Source organism: Castanea sativa, chromosome 5 (genome assembly GCF_040712315.1).
Source record: "Castanea sativa cultivar Marrone di Chiusa Pesio chromosome 5, ASM4071231v1".
In the NCBI taxonomy this organism is placed as follows: Eukaryota; Viridiplantae; Streptophyta; class Magnoliopsida; order Fagales; family Fagaceae; genus Castanea; species Castanea sativa.
In genome coordinates this window covers 69,772,010-69,791,612 of record NC_134017.1, presented here as the reverse complement: position 1 = coordinate 69,791,612, position 19,603 = coordinate 69,772,010, and the positions used below count along the sequence as shown (strand labels likewise).

The following is a 19,603-nucleotide window of genomic DNA, read 5'->3' as shown; positions in this document are numbered from 1 at the left end:
AAGTCTAAATGTTGTAAAGCCACGCAAAACTGGGCATGATAGAGAAAAGTGGGGACCCAAGAAAATTAAGTCTTAAATTCGATCCCTGTTGTGTTAAGGCAATATTTGCATCAAATCTAATTTTTTTAAGGCCAAGCTAGCTGACCAATTGGGGACCATAGAAAAAAGTGGAGCCCAGGCCATCATAGTCTTAGTTCACAGGCCAATTCGGTCCTCAAATGATGGATCATCTTCACCTTCACAAGCTAGCAGATGAATATCACACAAGTATCTACTATTGGTTGTCCTTCCATGTAAAAAAAGTCTTAAAACAATATCTAACACATGTTAATTCCTATGTAGTTACAAACTAATTTAGGATGGCATATCTACCAGGTTACTCCAACTGTCAGACACTGTACAATTTATTAACATAGCTCTCTCTCTCTCTCTCTCTCTCTCTCTCATGCATATTTTATAAAGCACCTGACCAATTCTCTGAGTAAGTATAATCTCTCTGTTCCACATATCTGAGTAATTAAATGAAAAAAAAAATCTTTTTGAGATGCCTCTAAGTGCAAAGAAACTCAATACAAGATCTCGTGAATCATATGAAGCCTTAAAAGGACTATTAGACTAACCACTTAAAGTTAACATAAGGATAGTGATGCAAGGGATACGTGTACTACAGATTTTATTTCATAAACTTTACAAAATGACACGGCACAAGTCACAATAAAGTAAGAGTGATATTAGGAATGATAAAGTTTTTGGTAGTTAAATAAAATATTTTAGATTCAATTTCTGTTTACAAAAAAATTGATTAATATTTTAATTAGATAATAAAGAATATTATTAAAAATGAATGTCATAAGTCGAAATTTTCTAAAAAAACACAAACCTTACAAAAATTTTTGTCAACTTACTGGCACAACATAACAAAATAATTAGAAAATTGTTAATTATGATGTTAATCATGCGACACTAATAACATTTTTTATCACATTAATTTTGTAAATTTTTTTTTAGTAAAATTGATATAAATTATACTTATTTGAGTCTAGATCTTCTGACTTATGTATTTTGCTCCACTCCATATTTGGCCAATAAAATGAGACCACAAAGAGAAGAAACAAGACCAAAAACAAAAGCTGGCGAAGAGACAGAAGTCAAAAAGTTAATCACATGAGGTAGTCATGTGAGATCTACCTAATTTTTAGCATTAACGTTAAAGTTCCTGTCACCAATAAAAAAGAAGTCTGCTGTCGAAATTTTATTTCAAACATTTATTTATTAGTATTAATTTATTTTTCTGAAAAAAAAAATTGAATTACATCTATTACCACACCCTCAATTTATAAACATTTAATGGTAAAATTGATTAAAAAAAAAAAAAAGCTTAACTATTTTCCTTACAAAAGAGATAATAGGAACTCAACAAATAACGAGTGAAAAAAGTATATGAAGCCGGCGCTTTACCCGTTCAACAATGCAGCACATCATAGCTCATAGATAGATGATAGACAGTAAGTAGATAGCATGAGAAATAAAAAGATTGAATACCCCTTTCTTCAAGTAAACAAGGCAAGAGATTATCAAAAAAAAAAAAGTAAACAAGGCAAGAAGCACCATACAAATTATACTTTTATTTATTTATTTATTTTTCCAAATATAATTTTTTTTATAAAAAAAATCTATTTGTTTTGTGCAGTAAGCACAGAAACCACCCAATTAATAATTGTCCCACTCTATTCCTTGTCACGTCTTTCAAAGCCTTGTCTTTCACCCTTTAGTTTTGGAGGTTTTCATGGCTGCCCATCTTCTTTTCTCTTCTTCCTCTTAGCCTCTAAGGCTCTCTCATTCCTCTCATTTTTTCTTTTCCAACTCTTATCCACAGTCACCACCAGTATCTCAGTTTTCAACAAAACCCCATATATCCACACCCTTTTTTTCTCTCTTCTCATTTGTCTTTCACTCTTTAATATGGTTTTGCTTTCATGGAGTTATGAATGTACCAACCCCTCTTGACCCAAGAGAAGGTCTTTGCGCATTCTTGTTCATTCATCAAGATTAGTTGTACAACAGTAGTTGAAGGAGCTGGGGGTGAAGTTGCTTGCTTTTTTAAACTCCCTCACTTTCTGTTTTATTATTAAGGTACTATGTTGTCTTTGTCTTTTTTAATCTTTTTTTTGTTGCTGTTGTTTTTGGGTTTTGGTTAATTTCTAAGTTACTATTTTTTGCTCATTAATGCATCATAGATAGTTATTATAATCCATGTTTGATACCAAGCTTCATTCACAGGAAAAAGAATGTGCCTAAAATCACATGCAATAGAACTTCTTTGTTACTCTATACCTCCTTTATTATGGCTTTGAAATTGTAGAAAAGTAAAGTGACCCATCTAAGTAAATCTACTTTCTGCAGGCAAAAGAACCATCTCTTCACATTTATTGGTGTTTCTGCTTCCCCCATTGTGTTGTGTCGTCCCTTAAAGGCTCTCTGTTGCATTTGTTCTTGTCTTGCTGCTTCCCCCATGGCAACCAAGATGAAAGGGATCTACAAAAGTTTCAAATTCATTTCCCAAATATTTGGTAATGCCTCTCTCTATCTCTCTCTCTCTATCTCTCTCTCTCTCTCCACACACACACATAGATATGTACTGTGAATGCGTTTATGACTTTATGCATGTTTATTTGTTTACCTGAGAATATTTTTGATGGTTTTTGATGATTTGGAGCTAAAATGGGAATTGGGTGTTTTTGCAGTTGTGAAGGAGCGTGAGATGGAAATTGGGTACCCCACAGATGTTAAGCATGTGGCACACATAGGATTGGATGCCGCTTCTGGCAGTGCACCTAGTTGGGTATGCAGTCCACATATTCCTTCTTCTACGTTTTCTGGATCTTTGTTTATTTTAATCTCCTAGTGTTAACATTTGTGTGTGTTTTTTTTAACTAAAATTTTCAATTGGGTCGGATTGTGCAGATGAATGATTTCAAGACAACATCTGAATTCTCCACATCGCTTGGTAGCCTTGCTGAATTTAGAGATTCCAGCTCTATGGCTCTTTCCACATGGTCCTCTCATGGTATGTTTCAGCTGCTTCGGTAACAAAGCACACATAGTATGTGTGCATACATGCGTGTTTTCGTATATACATGTAAATTTGTGGGCGTGTGTTTACATGTATGTGTGTATATATGTTTGTGCGTATAAAGTAGCACATTCTGTAGGGAAGAGATTGCTTGGTCCTTAGTGTCATTTTGATTAATGCTTAAGTAATGCTTCCAAATGTTGCTTTATTAAACTATTGCTTGATGTCATGTGCACTTGTACTAATTCGACAAGTACAAACAGATACTTTTCACAGGTTAGGTAGTATAAGACGAAAACATAGATTAACTTTTCATTTAATATATGGGAGTTAAAATCTAAGTTATGGAAAGTTTTCAAGATTCTTTGCCCCAAACAAGATGAATTTGGCTGTTCTGTCACGAGAGAATACTTCACTATCAAGAGGAATCTAATGCCTCATGGCAAAAAGACCATACCATCTTTAGTGGTCCACCCCTGAAGTTCATTGATTGGAAAATTTTGCTTAAATTGAGTTTTTAAGAGTTTCTGTTAAATAGATGGAGCTTAATAATTAAGATTGTTGTAAAGACTTTTCAGAGGGGTGTATAAACTTATGTGATTGGGATAGTATGGATAATTTACCGTCTCTACTGAATGAGATGCTTGGAGTTTTATACATAGGTTCTGTAGAAATATATATTTCAGTTTAGCCTGGACAAAATTTTTTTTTGACACTAGTTTTTGGTGCGTAGACATTCCCATGAAAAAGCTTACATCTGTAGATGCCGAAATAGTTTTAGAACTACGATGGGGCCTGGCTCTCGGGCTAGTGCATGTAGCTGAGTTATGTCTATAATGAAGTGGCCAAAACACAGAGAAGTGTACTTTGTTGAAGCTTATCTTAAAAGGTTTATTCAACATGATAAATTGATAATCATGTTGGGTCTTATCCTTCCCATGACATGATACGTCATAAATGTATTCAGAGTTTTTGTATATGAAACTCTTCATTTCCTAAATACTTTTAGGATACTCCTAGGTGTGTATTTGATACATTTGAGTGTTAGGATCTGACCTTTTAATATAGAGGTAAGGAATAAGTTAAAACATAAGAAGGGTTTATGGCATAAGCTTTGACCATTTTTGAAAATTAGCAATGCTCAAGTGATTAAATTATTTTACTGAATATTGAAGTGTGATTTTATACTTGTACACATTTACATGGAGAAAGAGGCATATATGTTTCCCTACAGTATCTTATTCCACTTTTTAAGCACTCTCAATAATTGCTTCATTAATACCTATGCCTTTGTACGTATCATATCAACTGGTTAACTATCATATCAACTGGTTAACCTTTTGGTGGTTCCTCTTATTGTCTGAATTTAAGTTTTATATTGGAGAGAGGTACATACCATCAATCACTTTAGGTTCTTGTTGGCTGAATTGTACAGTTTAGAGCACATATGAGTAATGTTTTAGTCTTTATTTTTGATTACTTCCCCTTCTTCAGAATAAGGGTGTACAATGTTCAAAATTTTAAGATTTGTTCCAATAGATCACTCATGAAACAAATTTATTTGAACAATTTTGTTATGCACTTTCATCAACGGATCATTTTTCACCATGCCAAATGTTTTTAGCAAGTAAATTTTGAAATACTATAAATATCTAAAGAAATAATATAGTTCTTCTGGATTCTGGTGGTGTAGCCAATTCATTTTAGTTTATGGTAATTCACCTACTTATATTTTGATCTCTTGTAACAGATTTTGATCAGTCCATGGGACATCAACAAGCATGTGACATGTTCAAAGACGTTCCACCTACAGATCTGCCAAATATTCCAAAGAAACAGAAGCGAAAAAAGTCCAGGTCAAGTTCTTCTCCAAAGTCGTCTTCTTCTAGATCCTCACGAGGGTCAAAGTCGAAGACTGCATTCAATGATATGGATACAACTTCAAACCTACATATTTAAAAACGGTGTAAGATTATGAAGCTGGTGGGAGAAGGGAAAACCCAAAAAGAAAAAAGAAAAAAGATGTGCATAGTAAACATTATGAAATCCCCTTTCGTTACTAAGGTTATTTAAAATGTCAAGAAAAAATATAGGAGGTTGAACAAATCTTGTGTAAATTTTGAAAATCATCTTTTCTAGGAAAATGGGAATTAGGTGGTGGCAACAGATGTGAAAAGAAGAAAGAATGATCAATGTCCAAGGAAGACTTTAATTTGAAGATGCAAACTTTTGGCTTAATGAGGAAGAATCATGCATATGGTTGGATTCCTTTGCTCTGCTGGTGGGGGATTTGCTAATATAGGTGATTGAACTTAAAACAAGAACACAAGGGGATTTTCTATTTAACAGTTGGTGATGCTCTTTTTCCTAGTTATGAATGGTCCTTGAGCTAGAATGTTTGTTGACAACCTTGAAAATTCTTCTCAAATTCTAGGTTGTAAAATTAATTCTTGCTGATACTAGATTGTACAAGTTGCAGTTTCAATTATACCAATATTGTTTCTCAGATTTTGTGGTGCAAGGAATGCGCCAAAATTCTTGATATCAAGATATGTTGTGCCCTGAAACAGCTATACATACATACGTACCTATAGTCCATGCAATTGCATAAACGTATGTCATCAAAACCAAACTTAGAAAGTGCAAGCTGCAAAACTATAAACCAGAACACAAACGGGGCTCAATATGATGCAAGCCATGCAGTGGTTGGCCACGATGTAAGGTATGCCAAGATGCTTTGGTAGCTAAAATGATATGGCAACTATGATGATGTGGCATGAAGGATAAAATTTATTGACACAACTTTTATCGCAACTAGTTGCAGACTTATGCGATGTATGACAATATATAATCATTTTAAGATGTACAATGTATAATTTATTCTTTAAATTTTATTGTACATAATTTGTTCACCCTGAAAATTAAACAATTTCTAAAAGTAATTTTTGTATCTCTATCTTTACAAATATATAATTTTTACTATTTTTGGTGTTTCTGATTGATATTATTCTTTTTTGAAATTGTCCATATTCTTCTACTTATTGTTATTATGTATTATATTCTCTTAATTTCTTTTGACACAACTAAAATTTTTAAGTTTCTAATGTCTCATTCTCTTAAGGAGATTATTTTAATAATCAAAACTCATCACGTAATTACAATTGATATTACTCAAATAATTGATAAACACAACTTATCACTCATATAGATTGTGTTTTGATATAGACTCAGATTCTCACTTCCATACTAATGATTAATTCATACAAAAATAAACCAAAGTTATAAAAGGGTGAGAGAATGGAATGGATTAAACTGAACCAAACCAAACTAAACCAAATGAACCAATGGACCAAATGGGACTGAAATGAACTAATTGGCTAAATTGGACCAAATGGACCAATGTGGAACAAAATGGACCAAGTCATACCAAATTGGCCGAGTTGGACCCAAATGCTATGCTGCTATGAGTAATATGACTCAATTGGAGATACGTAGTAACAATAAACAAACTAGTGGGGAAAAAATAGTAGGTACATATAAAAGTTATAGGCAACTACATTTATAGTTTGTCACGTCAAAATTATAGAAAAAGTTATGATCCTTAAAAAACTTGGCATAGAGATATGGTTGAACCTAGCAAGGTTCAGGAGGCAGCAAGTATGGCAACTTCAATAAGCAAGGCTCATTTGACATGGGATTAAATATTTTAGGCATGTGCTTAATTGTTTTGTTATAGAAAAAGTTAGTTAAGTATGAGCTTAATAAATGAACAAAACTAAATCGGGGTAAATGTTTTTATTAATCATGAAGATATTTTTTGAGAAATGAATCATGAACATTATATGATACTATTTGTTCATAGAACAACCATGAGATTCCTGTGCATTTATTGCTTTTCTTTTGACATGGGCTTCTGCCAATGGTAAATGTTAACATCCACCTAATAGTTTATGGGTCATGTTAATGGGTGTCCTTAGAATAATTATTAATAAATTATATTAAGAAGGTCTTGACGTCACTTTTATGAAAAATATAAAAAATTGTCAGCAATTTTTTTTTTTTTATCATTTTCCATAAAATGTTTCTAAAAATAATTTCTAAATCAATATCCTTAGGGCATTTTCTAACATTTTTCATAATTTATTGGCTCGTATGGAAATTTTTGTACAATGACATGAATATAACTTAATAGCATCAGATACATGTCTTTTCTAATGAATCTTGGAGGGGTCCTCCTACCTGTGTCACTGGGGCATGAACTAAATTTATTAACAACTAAGCACGTCATTCCCATTGTCTTTGTTTGTTCAGAAGTGAGATATGCCGGCATGCCCAGATCAAGTTGGAATCTTTTCAATAATAGATCCGATTAGAAATCAAATCAGAGTGAGATTATGTTGGATAATGGATGAGGAAAGTTAGTGCATTAGTTTTGTTAATGACTGCAACCTAGTGTGCCACATTCTCAACTGTAGGTCAATCACAAATGTTTGGAGTTCGAACAATTTCTTTGATCTAGTCTGGGTTAAAACTTAAAATAGATTCATACATTATAAATTTGGTATTTATGTTAAATTTTAAATTCACATTTTATGTTTAATAAATCTTTTTTTTTTTTTTGAGAGAGAGAGAAGATTGTCTACTTCTTTTATTAATCAACGGCTTGAAAAATCAGAGCATACAAAAGCGTTAATATCAGGTGGAACAGATTCTATCCAAGCAAAAAAAGGAAAAGATAACCTTACTCTTCGGGCCAAACCATGCGCAACTGCATTACATTGCCTTACCACATGAGGGTAAGAAAAACTCTTCAAGAGCTAATATGAGATAACGTGTTCCTAGCCAAATGCCCAATAGATGAGAACTCCATACCAGCCTTCTGCAATCCCTTGATGACCTTTTCCGAGTCACCTTCAAAATGGGATTGTTGCAACCCAATTTCCTTGACGAAAATCACAGCTCGCCTCGCTGCCAAGCATCATGAAGGTGTAGACTGCCAAAATAGCCCCATCATTCTACAAATGAGAAGGTCCACTTATTAACCCAACGGGCCAATAAATTAGCTGTATTGGATTAGTAATATATGTAATGTTATTAATGGAAGTTTCAATTTTCTGCGTTCAATTTATTTATTTACTCCTATTCTATCCACCCTCATTAAAAGTGGACCATATCAAGCTTTGGATACTGTGTTTTTTGGTGGATAATAAGGGTCCGTTTGAATACAGCTTATTGCTGAAAACTGAAAACTGAAAACACTGTACCAAAATAATTTTTAAATGTGTGAATAGTGCCGTGTGTCCCATTTTTAATTTTAAAAAATCTGAAAAGTGAAGTTTGTGGGTCCCATAAACAGTACACGGGACCCACAAAGGTGCTGAAAAGTCAGCAAATGCGGCTACTGTTCATGCACAGTAGCATGAACAGTAGCCGCTGTCTTCCCTGAATCGTGCATCAGCACCAAAAAAAAAAAAAAAAAAAAAAAGAAGGCAGAAATTTTTCATCAAAACGCAAACGCCAAGTTATCCAAACACACGCTAAGTTTCAGAATCTTTAATACTAACCCTTAAACATTTATTGTGTTTACCTAAAAAAAAAACATTCATTGTTTAACCAGGTGCTTCAAATTTCAATTAGACGCTATAAGGTACAAGTTACAAGTTACAACAGAACAGAGGCTGCAAAAAGGTACAAGAAAGATTCAATGAAATTGGAAATGATGTCAGATAGAAACAAATTGAATACTTGAAAATTGTTTCAATAGCAATTAGCTAATTATGACGGTAGGAAAAAAAAAATATGGTGCAAAACTTGCAAATCAAAGCCTTAAAAAAAACAAGTTATTGTGGATTCTAGTTAACTTAACTGATTAAGTCTCTGATGGTTTTATAAAAAATTTAAAGTTCAATTCTCGTCTATGCCAAAAACTTATTGAAATTTTGATATGATGATAAAAAACCATTATTAGAAGCGGACATCATAAATTAAAACTCTTATGAAAAAAGAAGAAGTTGTTTTTGAGGCCCAGACCATAACCTAACATAGCACATGGATTGCATTTATTATCTTTTTTATGAACCGCACCTATTGTATTAATGAATTCTTAACCTCTAATATATGAATTTTGAAAAGAAATAGTATCATTTCAGCTGAATTTTCATTTTCTGTTACCATTAAAATTGTACCTATATGACTGTTGAATCCTATGCTTGCGATGCAATTGGACTATGGTACAGAGTACAGAGAAATAAAGAATCAACGTGGGGTTTAAGTTTACATAGAGGATAATATTGATGGTACATTTTTTCTTTTTCTTTCTTTTTTTAAAAAAATTGCTGAAACTTGCGGTATAATTGGATTATGGTACAGAGTACAAAGAGGTTAATATTGATGGAATAGTTTAAAATTAAAATTTTCTACTGTGGGTGTTTTCGTCATTCTAAGTTATTATACCAGAAACTACAAAATTCATATGACCGTTAATTCTTAGCACCCGCCAAATACATCGCTGACTTTAGAGGAGGAGGTTTCAGCTGACTTTTCCTCCACCAATTTACCTCACTACGATCCCAAATGTCAATCTTTGAGTTTTATTCTACACCCATTTTCTCAATCACTCTCTCTACTACTCTACCATCTATGTTGCTATGAATCTGGATCAATTTCATCAATTCCTCTTTGTGCTCCTTTGAATCTTTGCAACCATTTTCAAAAAAAAAAAAATTTGTCCTATTGTTAAACAAATGTGGTATCCTCAAATACATGTACTTTCATCCTAAGATCTTCGTGGTCACGGTCCTAAAAGAAAGGCATGAAAAGGGCATTTGGAATGCTAACATTTGTGTTTTTCTTCTTGTCTTTTGGAGTTCGTTTGAGTAAAAACCAGGATTATGATGAAATACCCGCCGCCCCGCCACGTGCAGTAGAAAATTGTGATGGGATTTTCTTGTCCTATGACTTCCTCTCTCGGACGAAAGAATTTCCACATGTGAAGAATGCAACTGCACAATCTTGGGCCTTCAATTCCACAGCAATGGTATTGAACACAGGCAAATTCGAGCTCAAAGCATGGAAGATTTTTATCGGGTTTCAACATGAAGAGATTCTAGTTAATGCTGGAGGAGCTGTTTTAACGGATGGTGATGATTTCCCAGCTGCTGTTGGGAATGGGAGTTATTTTTCAGGATCTCCTCAGGCGGATTTGAAGACCTCAATTGACACTGCTGGAGATCTTACCCAAATTCAAGTCAAAATTCAGTTAAGTGGCACTCAATTTGGAGTGAAACCACCTGGGATTCCAATGCCTAAAACAATAAGGCTTGTTAATGATGGGTACAAGTGCCCAGCCCCAACTCGTCGTAGTAAGTACTTGATTGCTCTTGTTTCTTTTACGCCTCTAATTTCTCTCACCAATCTAAATTTATTATATATATATATCTGCAGAGACCTCGATGTATGTATGTTGCGCTAGGAACCCAAAATTTAAGGTCAAAGTTCTAAAAACAAAGTTCTTACCACGCCAGAATGGAGATCTTACCATTTCCTATGATGTTCTTCAAGCCTATGGGAATAACTATATTGCCCAGGTGACCATGGAGAATAAAAACACTTTAGGACGTCTTGATCATTGGAACTTGACTTGGGAGTGGATGAGAGGGGAATTTATAAGCACAATGAAAGGAGCTTACACACATAAAATAGACTATACGGATTGCATTTATGGGTTGCCTGGTGAAATTTACACAAACATGGATTTTTCTAAGGTCATGAATTGTGAAAGGAAGCCAGTCATCAGTGACTTGCCTCACGAGAAAGCAAACGATACAATAGTAGGAAGAATACCCTATTGCTGCAGAAATGGAAGTCTTTTGCCAACCATCCTAGATCCAAGCAAATCAAAGTCTGTTTTTCAAGTGCAGGTGTATAAAATTCCGCCTGATGTGAATCGGACAGCTCTTTATCCCCCCGAGAAATGGAAAATTGTAGGCACTCTAAATCCAGACTATAAATGTGGACCTCCAATTAGAGTGGATGCAACAGAATTTCCAGATGCTAGTGGGCTTTCGGCAATAACCACAGCAATTGCAACTTGGCAAATAGTCTGCAACATCACAAGGCCAGCCAAAAGGACCTCTAGGTGCTGCGTTTCCTTCTCTGCCTATTACAGTAACTCTGTTATACCGTGTAATACATGTGCCTGTGGTTGTGGTGACAATAAAAGATGCAATGCGGATGCCCCGTCTATGCTTCTCCCTCCAGAAGCTCTTCTTCTTCCCTTTGAGAATAGGACACAAAAGGCATTAGCTTGGGCCAAAATAAATCACTACGACATTCCTAAGCCATTACCTTGTGGTGACAATTGTGGGGTTAGCATAAATTGGCATGTCAACACAGACTACATGAGTGGATGGACTGCCCGGATCACTCTATTCAATTGGGAAAAAATGAATTTTGAGAATTGGTTCACTGCGATTCAAATGAAGAAAGCTTATCGAGGTTATGAAAAAGTTTATTCTTTCAATGGGACATTAATTCCAGAGTTGAACCATACCATCATCTTTCAAGGTTTACCAGGCTTGAATTTTTTGATGGGAGAGACAAATGGATCAGACCCAATAAAAGATCCAAGAGTACCAGGAAAGCAACAATCTGTCATTTCCTTTACAAAGACACAAACTCCGGGTATTACAATAGCAAAAGGAGATGGATTTCCTTCAAGGGTCTTTTTCAATGGGGAGGAGTGCTCAATTCCTACAAAATTTCCGATGATGAGTAATGGGAATCAATATCATGTAAATATGGTAGACGTAATTTTTGTTATAATCATGACCTTGTTGCTATTGGAAAATCTCAATTGACAAGCAATTAGGTTTTGCATTTGCTTTCTGATTACTTATGCTTTTGGGAGACTATTTAATTAGATACCAGAAGCAAGAGTCTTTTGTAAATAAAACAGGCTTGTATTTTTTTTTTAGTCCAGATATTAGCTAAATAATTCATAGCAGTTCAAAATTCATTGTGTCCGGTTGCAAAAAAAAGGTCTTCTCACAATCATAAGTATGACAGATTTCATTATTTACTTGATAGAATGTTTCACATTTGAAGAAGTTAAAAAAAGAAAAAAGAAAAAGAAAAAAAAAAAGGAATTTCTGTGACAAATACTTGAAAGAAGAAGTTGCATATAATGATATAAAGGCCCTTACTTTCACTTGAAGTGGATTTCTTCCAAGAAAAAAAAAACAAGAATTGATTTCAATGGCCTAATATCTAAGAGTGAAAAATAAATCTTACTTGTAAAATATTATTTTCCAATTCTTTGGTCCTAGAGTAGCTCAATATAGAAATTATTCTTAATGAGTTGCATGCTTTATTGTGTCAAAAAAGGGGCTACACTTGGGGTGTCAATTCAGGTTAGCGTGTCAAGTTCGTGTAGTGTCAAGATAGGGGTATTCGACTATATAGAAATTATTTTTAATGAGTTGCATGCTTTATTGGGTCAAATAAGGGGCTACACTTGCGGTGTCAATTCAGGTTAGCGTGTCAGGTTCGTGTCGTGTCAATATAGGGGTATTCGACTAAATGACTCAACCCTAACCCAACCCATTTAATAATCGTGTCATGATCTTTCAATTCTAACTTGATCTGTTAGTGAGGCGGGTTGACCTAACCCAACCCACTTGACACGCTTAATAAACAAGTCGTGTTGGGTTGACAAAAATATGACACAACCAATCTCAGCCTACTTAGTATTAAATATAGCACCCATCTAGAAATAAATATTTTTTACATCCCAAAAGTAGTACATACACTTCAAGTCTTTAACCCACATTCAAAATAATATAGTTCAATTTCCAATTATTTTAGGGTACGTAAAATTTGTAAAGTTTCAATTTTTAATTATACTTGTAAGTTTTTAGTAATTACTCACTTTTCAATTTAAATTTAAAATGTAGGTTGGATATAAAAAGTATTTGACAAATCTAAAATAAAATGAATATTTGTTTGTAATACATGTTAAATGGGTCATTTTAAGTTGATACAAATAAATTGGTGTGCTAAACGTATTTATTTCGGGTCATGCGAGTTGACCCTCTTATAACCTGTTTTTTATCGTGGTGTTTTCAGGTCAATCCGCTTCTGACCAAAACCCGCTAAGGCCCAATCCTAACCCGCAAAAATTTGTGTTGGGTTCGTGTCGTGTTCATGGACTGAGTTGAACATGGACACCCCTAGGCTACACATTGTCATGGCTTTAATGACCAAATGTATGAACTTTTCATTTTTAGGTAGTGAGCCTTGGCAAGGCACATAAAGATGTGGAGGGTTGGTATAGCCTTTTTTTTATATTTAATTTTAGAATTTAATCATTATAATAATGGGGAATGAAGATTCCAACGCCAATACTAGAGTGGAAACAATGTCAAGCAAAGGGGGTAAAAAACAAACAAAAACTTAGTATCCGGCCAAGAAAAGCAAGGCAATAAAGTTCAAATCACAAGCAAAGTAATTAGGGAGGACGACGACCTATTCTTTCAAAGCCACCCAATTGGGAGATCAAAGATCTTAATCAGATGAAAACCATATAGTGCACCAGTTCTTTTAGGAGCCCACATGGCCATTGATACACTACAAAAAACGCGCGCTATAGCCGCGTTTTTTAGCCGCGTTTATAAAAAAACACGGCTATACCTGACCTATAGCCGCGTTTAAAAGAAACACGGCTATAGACCAAACCTATAGCCCCGTTTCCTAGAAATGCGGCTTCAGACCCAACCTATAGCTGCGTTTTGTTAAACACGGCCATAGGTTAGGTCTAAAGCCGCGTTTCTAGTGCCTTGAGCTGCGTTTTACGTCCGGACTATAGCCGCATTTATCAAAACGCGGCTATAGGTCCAAACAAATTTTTTTTTATAGGGTGCTATGTACAGTAGAACAAATTTTTTTATAAGGGAGGGTTATAGCCGCGTTTCACAAAAACGCAGCTATAGGTCCAGTCAAATAATATATATATTTTAAAAAGATGACTTGTATATCCAAATAATTTTTTTTTTTATATAGGGGGGCTATAGCCGCGTTTTCAGAAACGCGGCTATAGGTCCAGTCGAATAATATATATATTTTTTGAAAGGATGACCTGTGCTTCCGAATAAATTTTTTTAGTATAAGGGAGGGGCTATAGCCGCGTTTTAAAAAACGCGGCTATAGGTAACACCAATGAAAAAGCCCAGAACCCACTTTCCCACCTACCCCTACTCTTATCTTTTCTTTCTTTGGTCATTGTCTGCTTTCTTGGGTTCTTTGTTTCTTTCTTCTCTACAAGTCACGCCCAGCTCCTTTCTTTCTCTCTTTTTTTTTTTTTTTTTTTTTTTTTTTTTTTTTCCTTCTTCACTCCAACACAGCTCTTTTTTTTTTTTCTTTGTTTCTTTGTTGCTACTTCTTCTTTTCTTTTTTTCTCTCTTTCCTTCTTTTTTTCTCTCGTTCCTTCTTTTTTTCTTTCAACACAACGCACACACTCCTCTCACCGGTACACTCCACACCACCATATACTTCATTTTTCAAGCAAGGGTCACTGGAAAATTTCATAAGAAAAGCTAAAGGCTCACTCATCTCTACTATTTGAAGTAAAAATTCTCTAATTTTTTAATGGGTATTATACTTTTGCTAGAAGTTATTTTTGCTATTGTGTTGCCGATATTGTGCTTATGTTTAAATAGGTTTGTGTTCTTGAGTTTTTGTGTTTTTTGAATGGATTTAGTGTTAAATTTGGGTTGGTTTTTTTTAAATTTGGAGCACGTTGCATTTGTACTGTCAGTATATTGTGTTTGATTTTGAATTTTCTGGGTGTGTTTGATTTTAAACTTTTTGGGTTTGTGTTTGATTTTGAATTTTTTGGGTTTGTGTTTAATTTAAAAAAAAAATTTGTTTGAATTTTGAATTTTTTGGGGAAAAAAAAACCCAGAAAATTATTTTTGTTTTTAAAAAAAAGCTGAATTTTTGTATTTTTTGGGGAAAAAAAACCCCAGTAAATTTTTTTTTTTTGTTTTTAAAAAGACCTATAGCCGTGGTTTAAACGCAGTTCAAGTCTGGTCTGTAGCTGCGTTTTTAAAAAACGCGGCTTCAGGTCTGTTCTGTAGCCGCGTTTTTAAAAAGGTGGCTATAGACCCGTAGGGCCTGTTGCTGCGCCGCTTAGGCCGGGGTTGTAAACGCGGCTTCAGGTCTATAGCCGCGTTTTTTAAACGCAGCTATAGACCTCGTTTTTTGTAGTGATAATATGCCAAGATTCATATACAACATTTTCCATTTGAAACTCATGGGCTTAACCTTGAGTCAAAGTTTTTATTTTGATTAATATTTTTTATTTTTTTGACCCCCTTAAAGCAGATTATTTAACCTAATATATTAGCCAAGTGATTACTTAAGTTAATTATTCAGATCTAGGTTAAACAATAATAAATCATATCATACAAAGCAGCAAAAATTAAATAACACCACGATTAACCTAGGAAAACTAATGAAATCAATAGTTTCAATGTAAAAACCTGAGGAGAATTTGACTTAGAAATCCTCAAGATAAAACAAATCCTTTATAAGAGAATCGAAGCTTTTACAATCAAATTTAACTATAAATATACTGCTACCTCCAATAATAACTTACTGATACGACCACGTGCAAGTTCCGAATCCACGAACTCCTTCTCTTCTTAGATTTGTTGCAACACAAGCACCCACACTTGTAACTTTAAAATCCCACGCAAAGGTTTCAGATCATCTTCAGTTGTTGATCTTTGTAGCAGTAAATAGGTTCTACCAATACTTGATTGTAGTTCTTGCTTTGGTAAATGTTTGTGTAGTTAGAAGGTACAACACCTCTCAAATCTTACAAAAGTAACTCACAAGTCTTTCCAAGGTCTTCAAAATGTAGGTAAGGTTTCCCTTTTATATGTAGACAAATTAGATTGAAACCCTAAACGTTTTCATAGGCTCGAGCCTTGTTTTTAAATTCTACAGAACCTGATTTCTGCGATTTTCGATCGATCGAATTTAATTTTCGATCGATCGAATTTAATTTTCAATCGATCAAGCTTGGCAAATTCTGAACTTTCTATTCTGTAGTTAGTTCAAACTTGAAGCTTAAAACACACATCTTTGAGCAATACCTAACACATAAACTAGACACATTTTATTTTCGATTTGCCAATATATACAAAATAAAATTCTAAAAAATTTTGGAACCTAACATTTTTTTTTTTACCATAAGTCTAAGTTCGAAAGTAATATTCCTTCTTAAAGGGTCTTGGATGACGAGAAACCTTCTTCCTTGAGTTTGACAGTGCTGTTTTGAGCTTTAACCGAATATCCATGCAATTGGTCTTGCATTTTTATGAAGAAAGTGATCTTGACATGGTGAACAGGATAGTGCTCAATGAGCTGATAGGTCTTCGATTTTATTGGGTGGGTTTTTCATTCTCCCAAGCGCCCAACTAGTAGTATTTTGTCCTCTATTATAATGTGGTCCATGACAAAATTTGGTGTCCAATCAATCCAAATTGATATTCTGCCCGTTAAGGTTTGGGTCTTTAAAGAATACTACTGTGGTGCATAGGTCTTGTAGCCCAAATAATCCATTGTCTCACCAAACACTTTAAAGTCGAACCTCTTACCTCTAATAAGGAAGCGCAATCTTTGAGAAAAGAGAAATGAAATGGCGTTTGGGTTGTGAGGCATACTCTGAAGTAGTAAATTATGGGTTATGAGCCCAACTTGTGAAGTAGACAATACACGGGCCACGAGTCTAACCCGTTAGGCTAATTGTTATCTTAAAAAGATGTGGATTGTGAGCCCATTTGATGAAGTATATGGACCTTTCGAAAAGCCTGTGTTAAGCAAACAGCAATGTCACAAGATTTTCGAGGAGAACCATATATGATATACCTAGTCTAACTGCATGGAGCAATCATCGCGTATAACAGCTGTGGACTTAAGCTTGATAAGGATCACCACTCCCCGTCCTAAGCGCCAAACAAGCCCAATGTCTGTAGCAAGGAAACCAAAAGGATCTACCGCAATAGTTCTTCCCCCACCCAGTTAGAACCAACACGGTCCATAAAAAAAATTGTCTATAAAACACAATTATATTTGAAAAAATGATATGTTACAATATTTTCACAACTAATTTTAAGTAGCTAGTTGATATTAGTTGTTACAGATAGATAAAAAAGTTATTTAAATTATTAATTCAAATCAAAACAAATATTAATTTACCATTTATAATTTATTGTAAAAATATTATAAAAATGTTATGAACGTAGTACTTCACTTATATATTGAATAGGTGATGCGGCAAGCCCTCTCAAACCAAACTAATGCTATGTATCTGCAAAAACAAGAATGACAAACCGGCTTCCCTAATCAATTAATAAAAGTAATAGTAAACTAATACAAATCACAACCATCAACCTATTCCCATTTAAAATATTGACAACCCCCTTTTTTTGTGAAATAACGAAAAACAAAATATACAAAAAAAACAAAACGTACACCTCGTAATGATCCCCATTTTCACCACTATTTCAAGACAGTTTCCCCCCTCAATTAGTATTCCAGTATTAATTTTACCACTCTCGAAGTCTCCAAAAATTTCTACCATATCCCATAGCAAGAAAAAAAAAAAAATGTAGAAATAGGTCTCGTAAAGGCCTAAAAATCTGTTGTGGTGTCGCAGCTATTCTCCTAATCACTTTCATAGTAGTGATGATTATCTTGTATTTCACCATACTAAAGCCTAAGAACCCCGAAATAATTTCTCAGCCTGGTGTCCTTGAACACTATGAATTAATGGTAATACCAGCCATAAAGCTAAATGTTTCATTAGGCATAGTGGTCACGGTTAATAATCGTAACTATGGAGGCTTCGAGTACCAAAACAGTACAACTTATGTTACTTATCGTGGGGATGTGGTGGCTGAAGCTCCAATACAAGCTGACACAATTCCGGCTCGCCGAAAACATAATATAAGCACAACTGTGATTGTTCTAGCATATAAGTTGATAACAAATCCGAAATTTTTTGGATGATTTTAAATGGAGTCTAGGTACCTTAAATTTTACTTCGGCAACCACCTTGCATGGCAAGGCCATCATATTGAAGGTATTCAAGAAGAAAGCTACCAGTGATTGCACATGTGACACCTCTCTCTTCCTTGGCAACGTTAGCTCTCATTCTGATTGCAAATCCACTGTGAAATTTTGAATTTTCATTGATCTTTGTCTTTGCTTTGTAATACATACCACTTATATTGGGGATTCTTTCTGATAGGACTGACGAATTCAACCTCCCTCGACGAGATCATTCCCGGAGACGAACCCATCAAACGTCTAAGTCATTGATGAAAATACCCAAACTATTTACTACAGGCAATGATGTCTCAGACAGTTACAAAAATAGCTGTACAGATCGTTGAACGCCTATTGAAATCCACATTACAAAGCCTGAGGCGTTACCAATGGAGGCATTAAAGTCACAATAACTATTACAACGGTTAGGGGTTGTAAAAGCATATATAAGGTCATCGCCATCTCCAACAGAAGGTACATAGACACCAAGAAATACCATTTGCTTTTTTACTATATTGCTTGATTCTTTCCCGATACTAACTTTGGCATCGGAGGCGTTGTGGCAGGCACCACACCGATGACCATTTTAGAGAATTGTTACCTCCACCGCGACGCAAGTGAACATCCGGCTCCATCTGGACGAATTCACTACAACTGACGAACTTGTGCTTCATCAGTTTGGCGCCGTCTATGGGAACGACATTCTCGTATCCAGATTCGAGTACGTAGTTTCCAATCATCTGTTACATTCAGATGGAGTCCAACCAAGATTCTGCAGCCCTAGCTATGCAAATCCAGGCTATTACGGCTACCGTCGAGTAGCTCACCAGACAGAATCAAGAAATAAGGCAAAGACTTCAACAAGAGAAGGATCGGTCCAGGACCAATCTCTAGGATGTAGGAGATAACCATAGAAGGAGCGACCACCGAGGGCCCACCACTCCGGATGAATCAAACTCGAATCCCCTCCAAGAAATGAGGAAGGAGATGGACGAGCTAAGAAATGCCATCAGAGGGAAAATGGAACAAAGTTTGGATAGAATGGTAAGGACGACAGATTCGCCCTTCACTTCGGCAGTCTTGGAGTGCCCTATACCATCGAAGTTCCGATTACCTTAGCTTGAACCGTTTGATGGTTGGAAAGATCCTCTAGATCACCTCAACACCTTCAAGACGACTCTGGGCCTCCAACAGCCCCCTAACGAGATCTTGTGTCGATCCTTCCCCACCACTCTCAAAGGAGCTGCAAGGGAATGGTTCACAAAACTACCAACGTTGTCTACTGATAGTTTCGAACAGTTGGGCAGCACCTTTTTGTGCCACTTCGTTGGCGGCCAACGTCCGAAGAGACCAACGGACCACTTGCTTGCTCACCATCAAGCAAGGAGAAAAAAAGACCTTGAGGTCGTACGTGAA

The 19,603-nt window shown here is 35.1% G+C and overlaps 3 protein-coding genes across 3 annotated transcripts; all 3 read left to right on the top strand.

Annotated features, from left to right (window-relative positions):
- The first annotated feature begins 1,748 nt into the window (after positions 1-1,748).
- LOC142634103 (CRIB domain-containing protein RIC10-like) lies at positions 1,749-5,579 on the top strand. The gene is made up of 5 exons (XM_075808381.1): positions 1,749-2,133; positions 2,404-2,570; positions 2,745-2,842; positions 2,965-3,067; positions 4,824-5,579. The coding sequence occupies exons 2-5, from the start codon at positions 2,513-2,515 to the stop codon at positions 5,030-5,032; spliced, it is 468 nt and encodes a 155-aa protein (XP_075664496.1). The 5' UTR covers positions 1,749-2,133; positions 2,404-2,512; the 3' UTR covers positions 5,033-5,579.
- A 4,305-nt stretch (positions 5,580-9,884) lies between these two features.
- On the top strand, positions 9,885-11,931 carry LOC142633938 (COBRA-like protein 10). The gene is made up of 2 exons (XM_075808196.1): positions 9,885-10,434; positions 10,517-11,931. Exons 1-2 carry the CDS (start codon positions 9,885-9,887, stop codon positions 11,929-11,931), a joined length of 1,965 nt encoding a protein of 654 aa, XP_075664311.1.
- Positions 11,932-17,824: 5,893 nt separating this feature from the next.
- On the top strand, positions 17,825-18,148 carry LOC142635691 (uncharacterized). The gene has a single exon (XM_075809810.1). It carries the CDS (start codon positions 17,825-17,827, stop codon positions 18,146-18,148), a length of 324 nt encoding a protein of 107 aa, XP_075665925.1.
- The last annotated feature ends 1,455 nt before the right edge of the window (positions 18,149-19,603 follow it).

What these genes read in the sequence shown, in the direction of transcription:
- LOC142634103 (XM_075808381.1), top strand. Translation starts at nt 2,513, where the DNA reads ATGGCAACCAAGATGAAAGGGATCTACAAAAGTTTCAAATTCATTTCC. An exon ending in ATTCATTTCCCAAATATTTG is followed by an intron (nt 2,571 to 2,744) that starts GTAATGCCTCTC and finishes GTGTTTTTGCAG; the next exon opens with TTGTGAAGGAGCGTGAGATG. An exon ending in TTCCACATGGTCCTCTCATG is followed by an intron (nt 3,068 to 4,823) that starts GTATGTTTCAGC and finishes CTCTTGTAACAG; the next exon opens with ATTTTGATCAGTCCATGGGA.
- LOC142633938 (XM_075808196.1), top strand. Translation starts at nt 9,885, where the DNA reads ATGAAAAGGGCATTTGGAATGCTAACATTTGTGTTTTTCTTCTTGTCT. An exon ending in CCCAGCCCCAACTCGTCGTA is followed by an intron (nt 10,435 to 10,516) that starts GTAAGTACTTGA and finishes ATATATCTGCAG; the next exon opens with AGACCTCGATGTATGTATGT.
- LOC142635691 (XM_075809810.1), top strand. Translation starts at nt 17,825, where the DNA reads ATGATTATCTTGTATTTCACCATACTAAAGCCTAAGAACCCCGAAATA.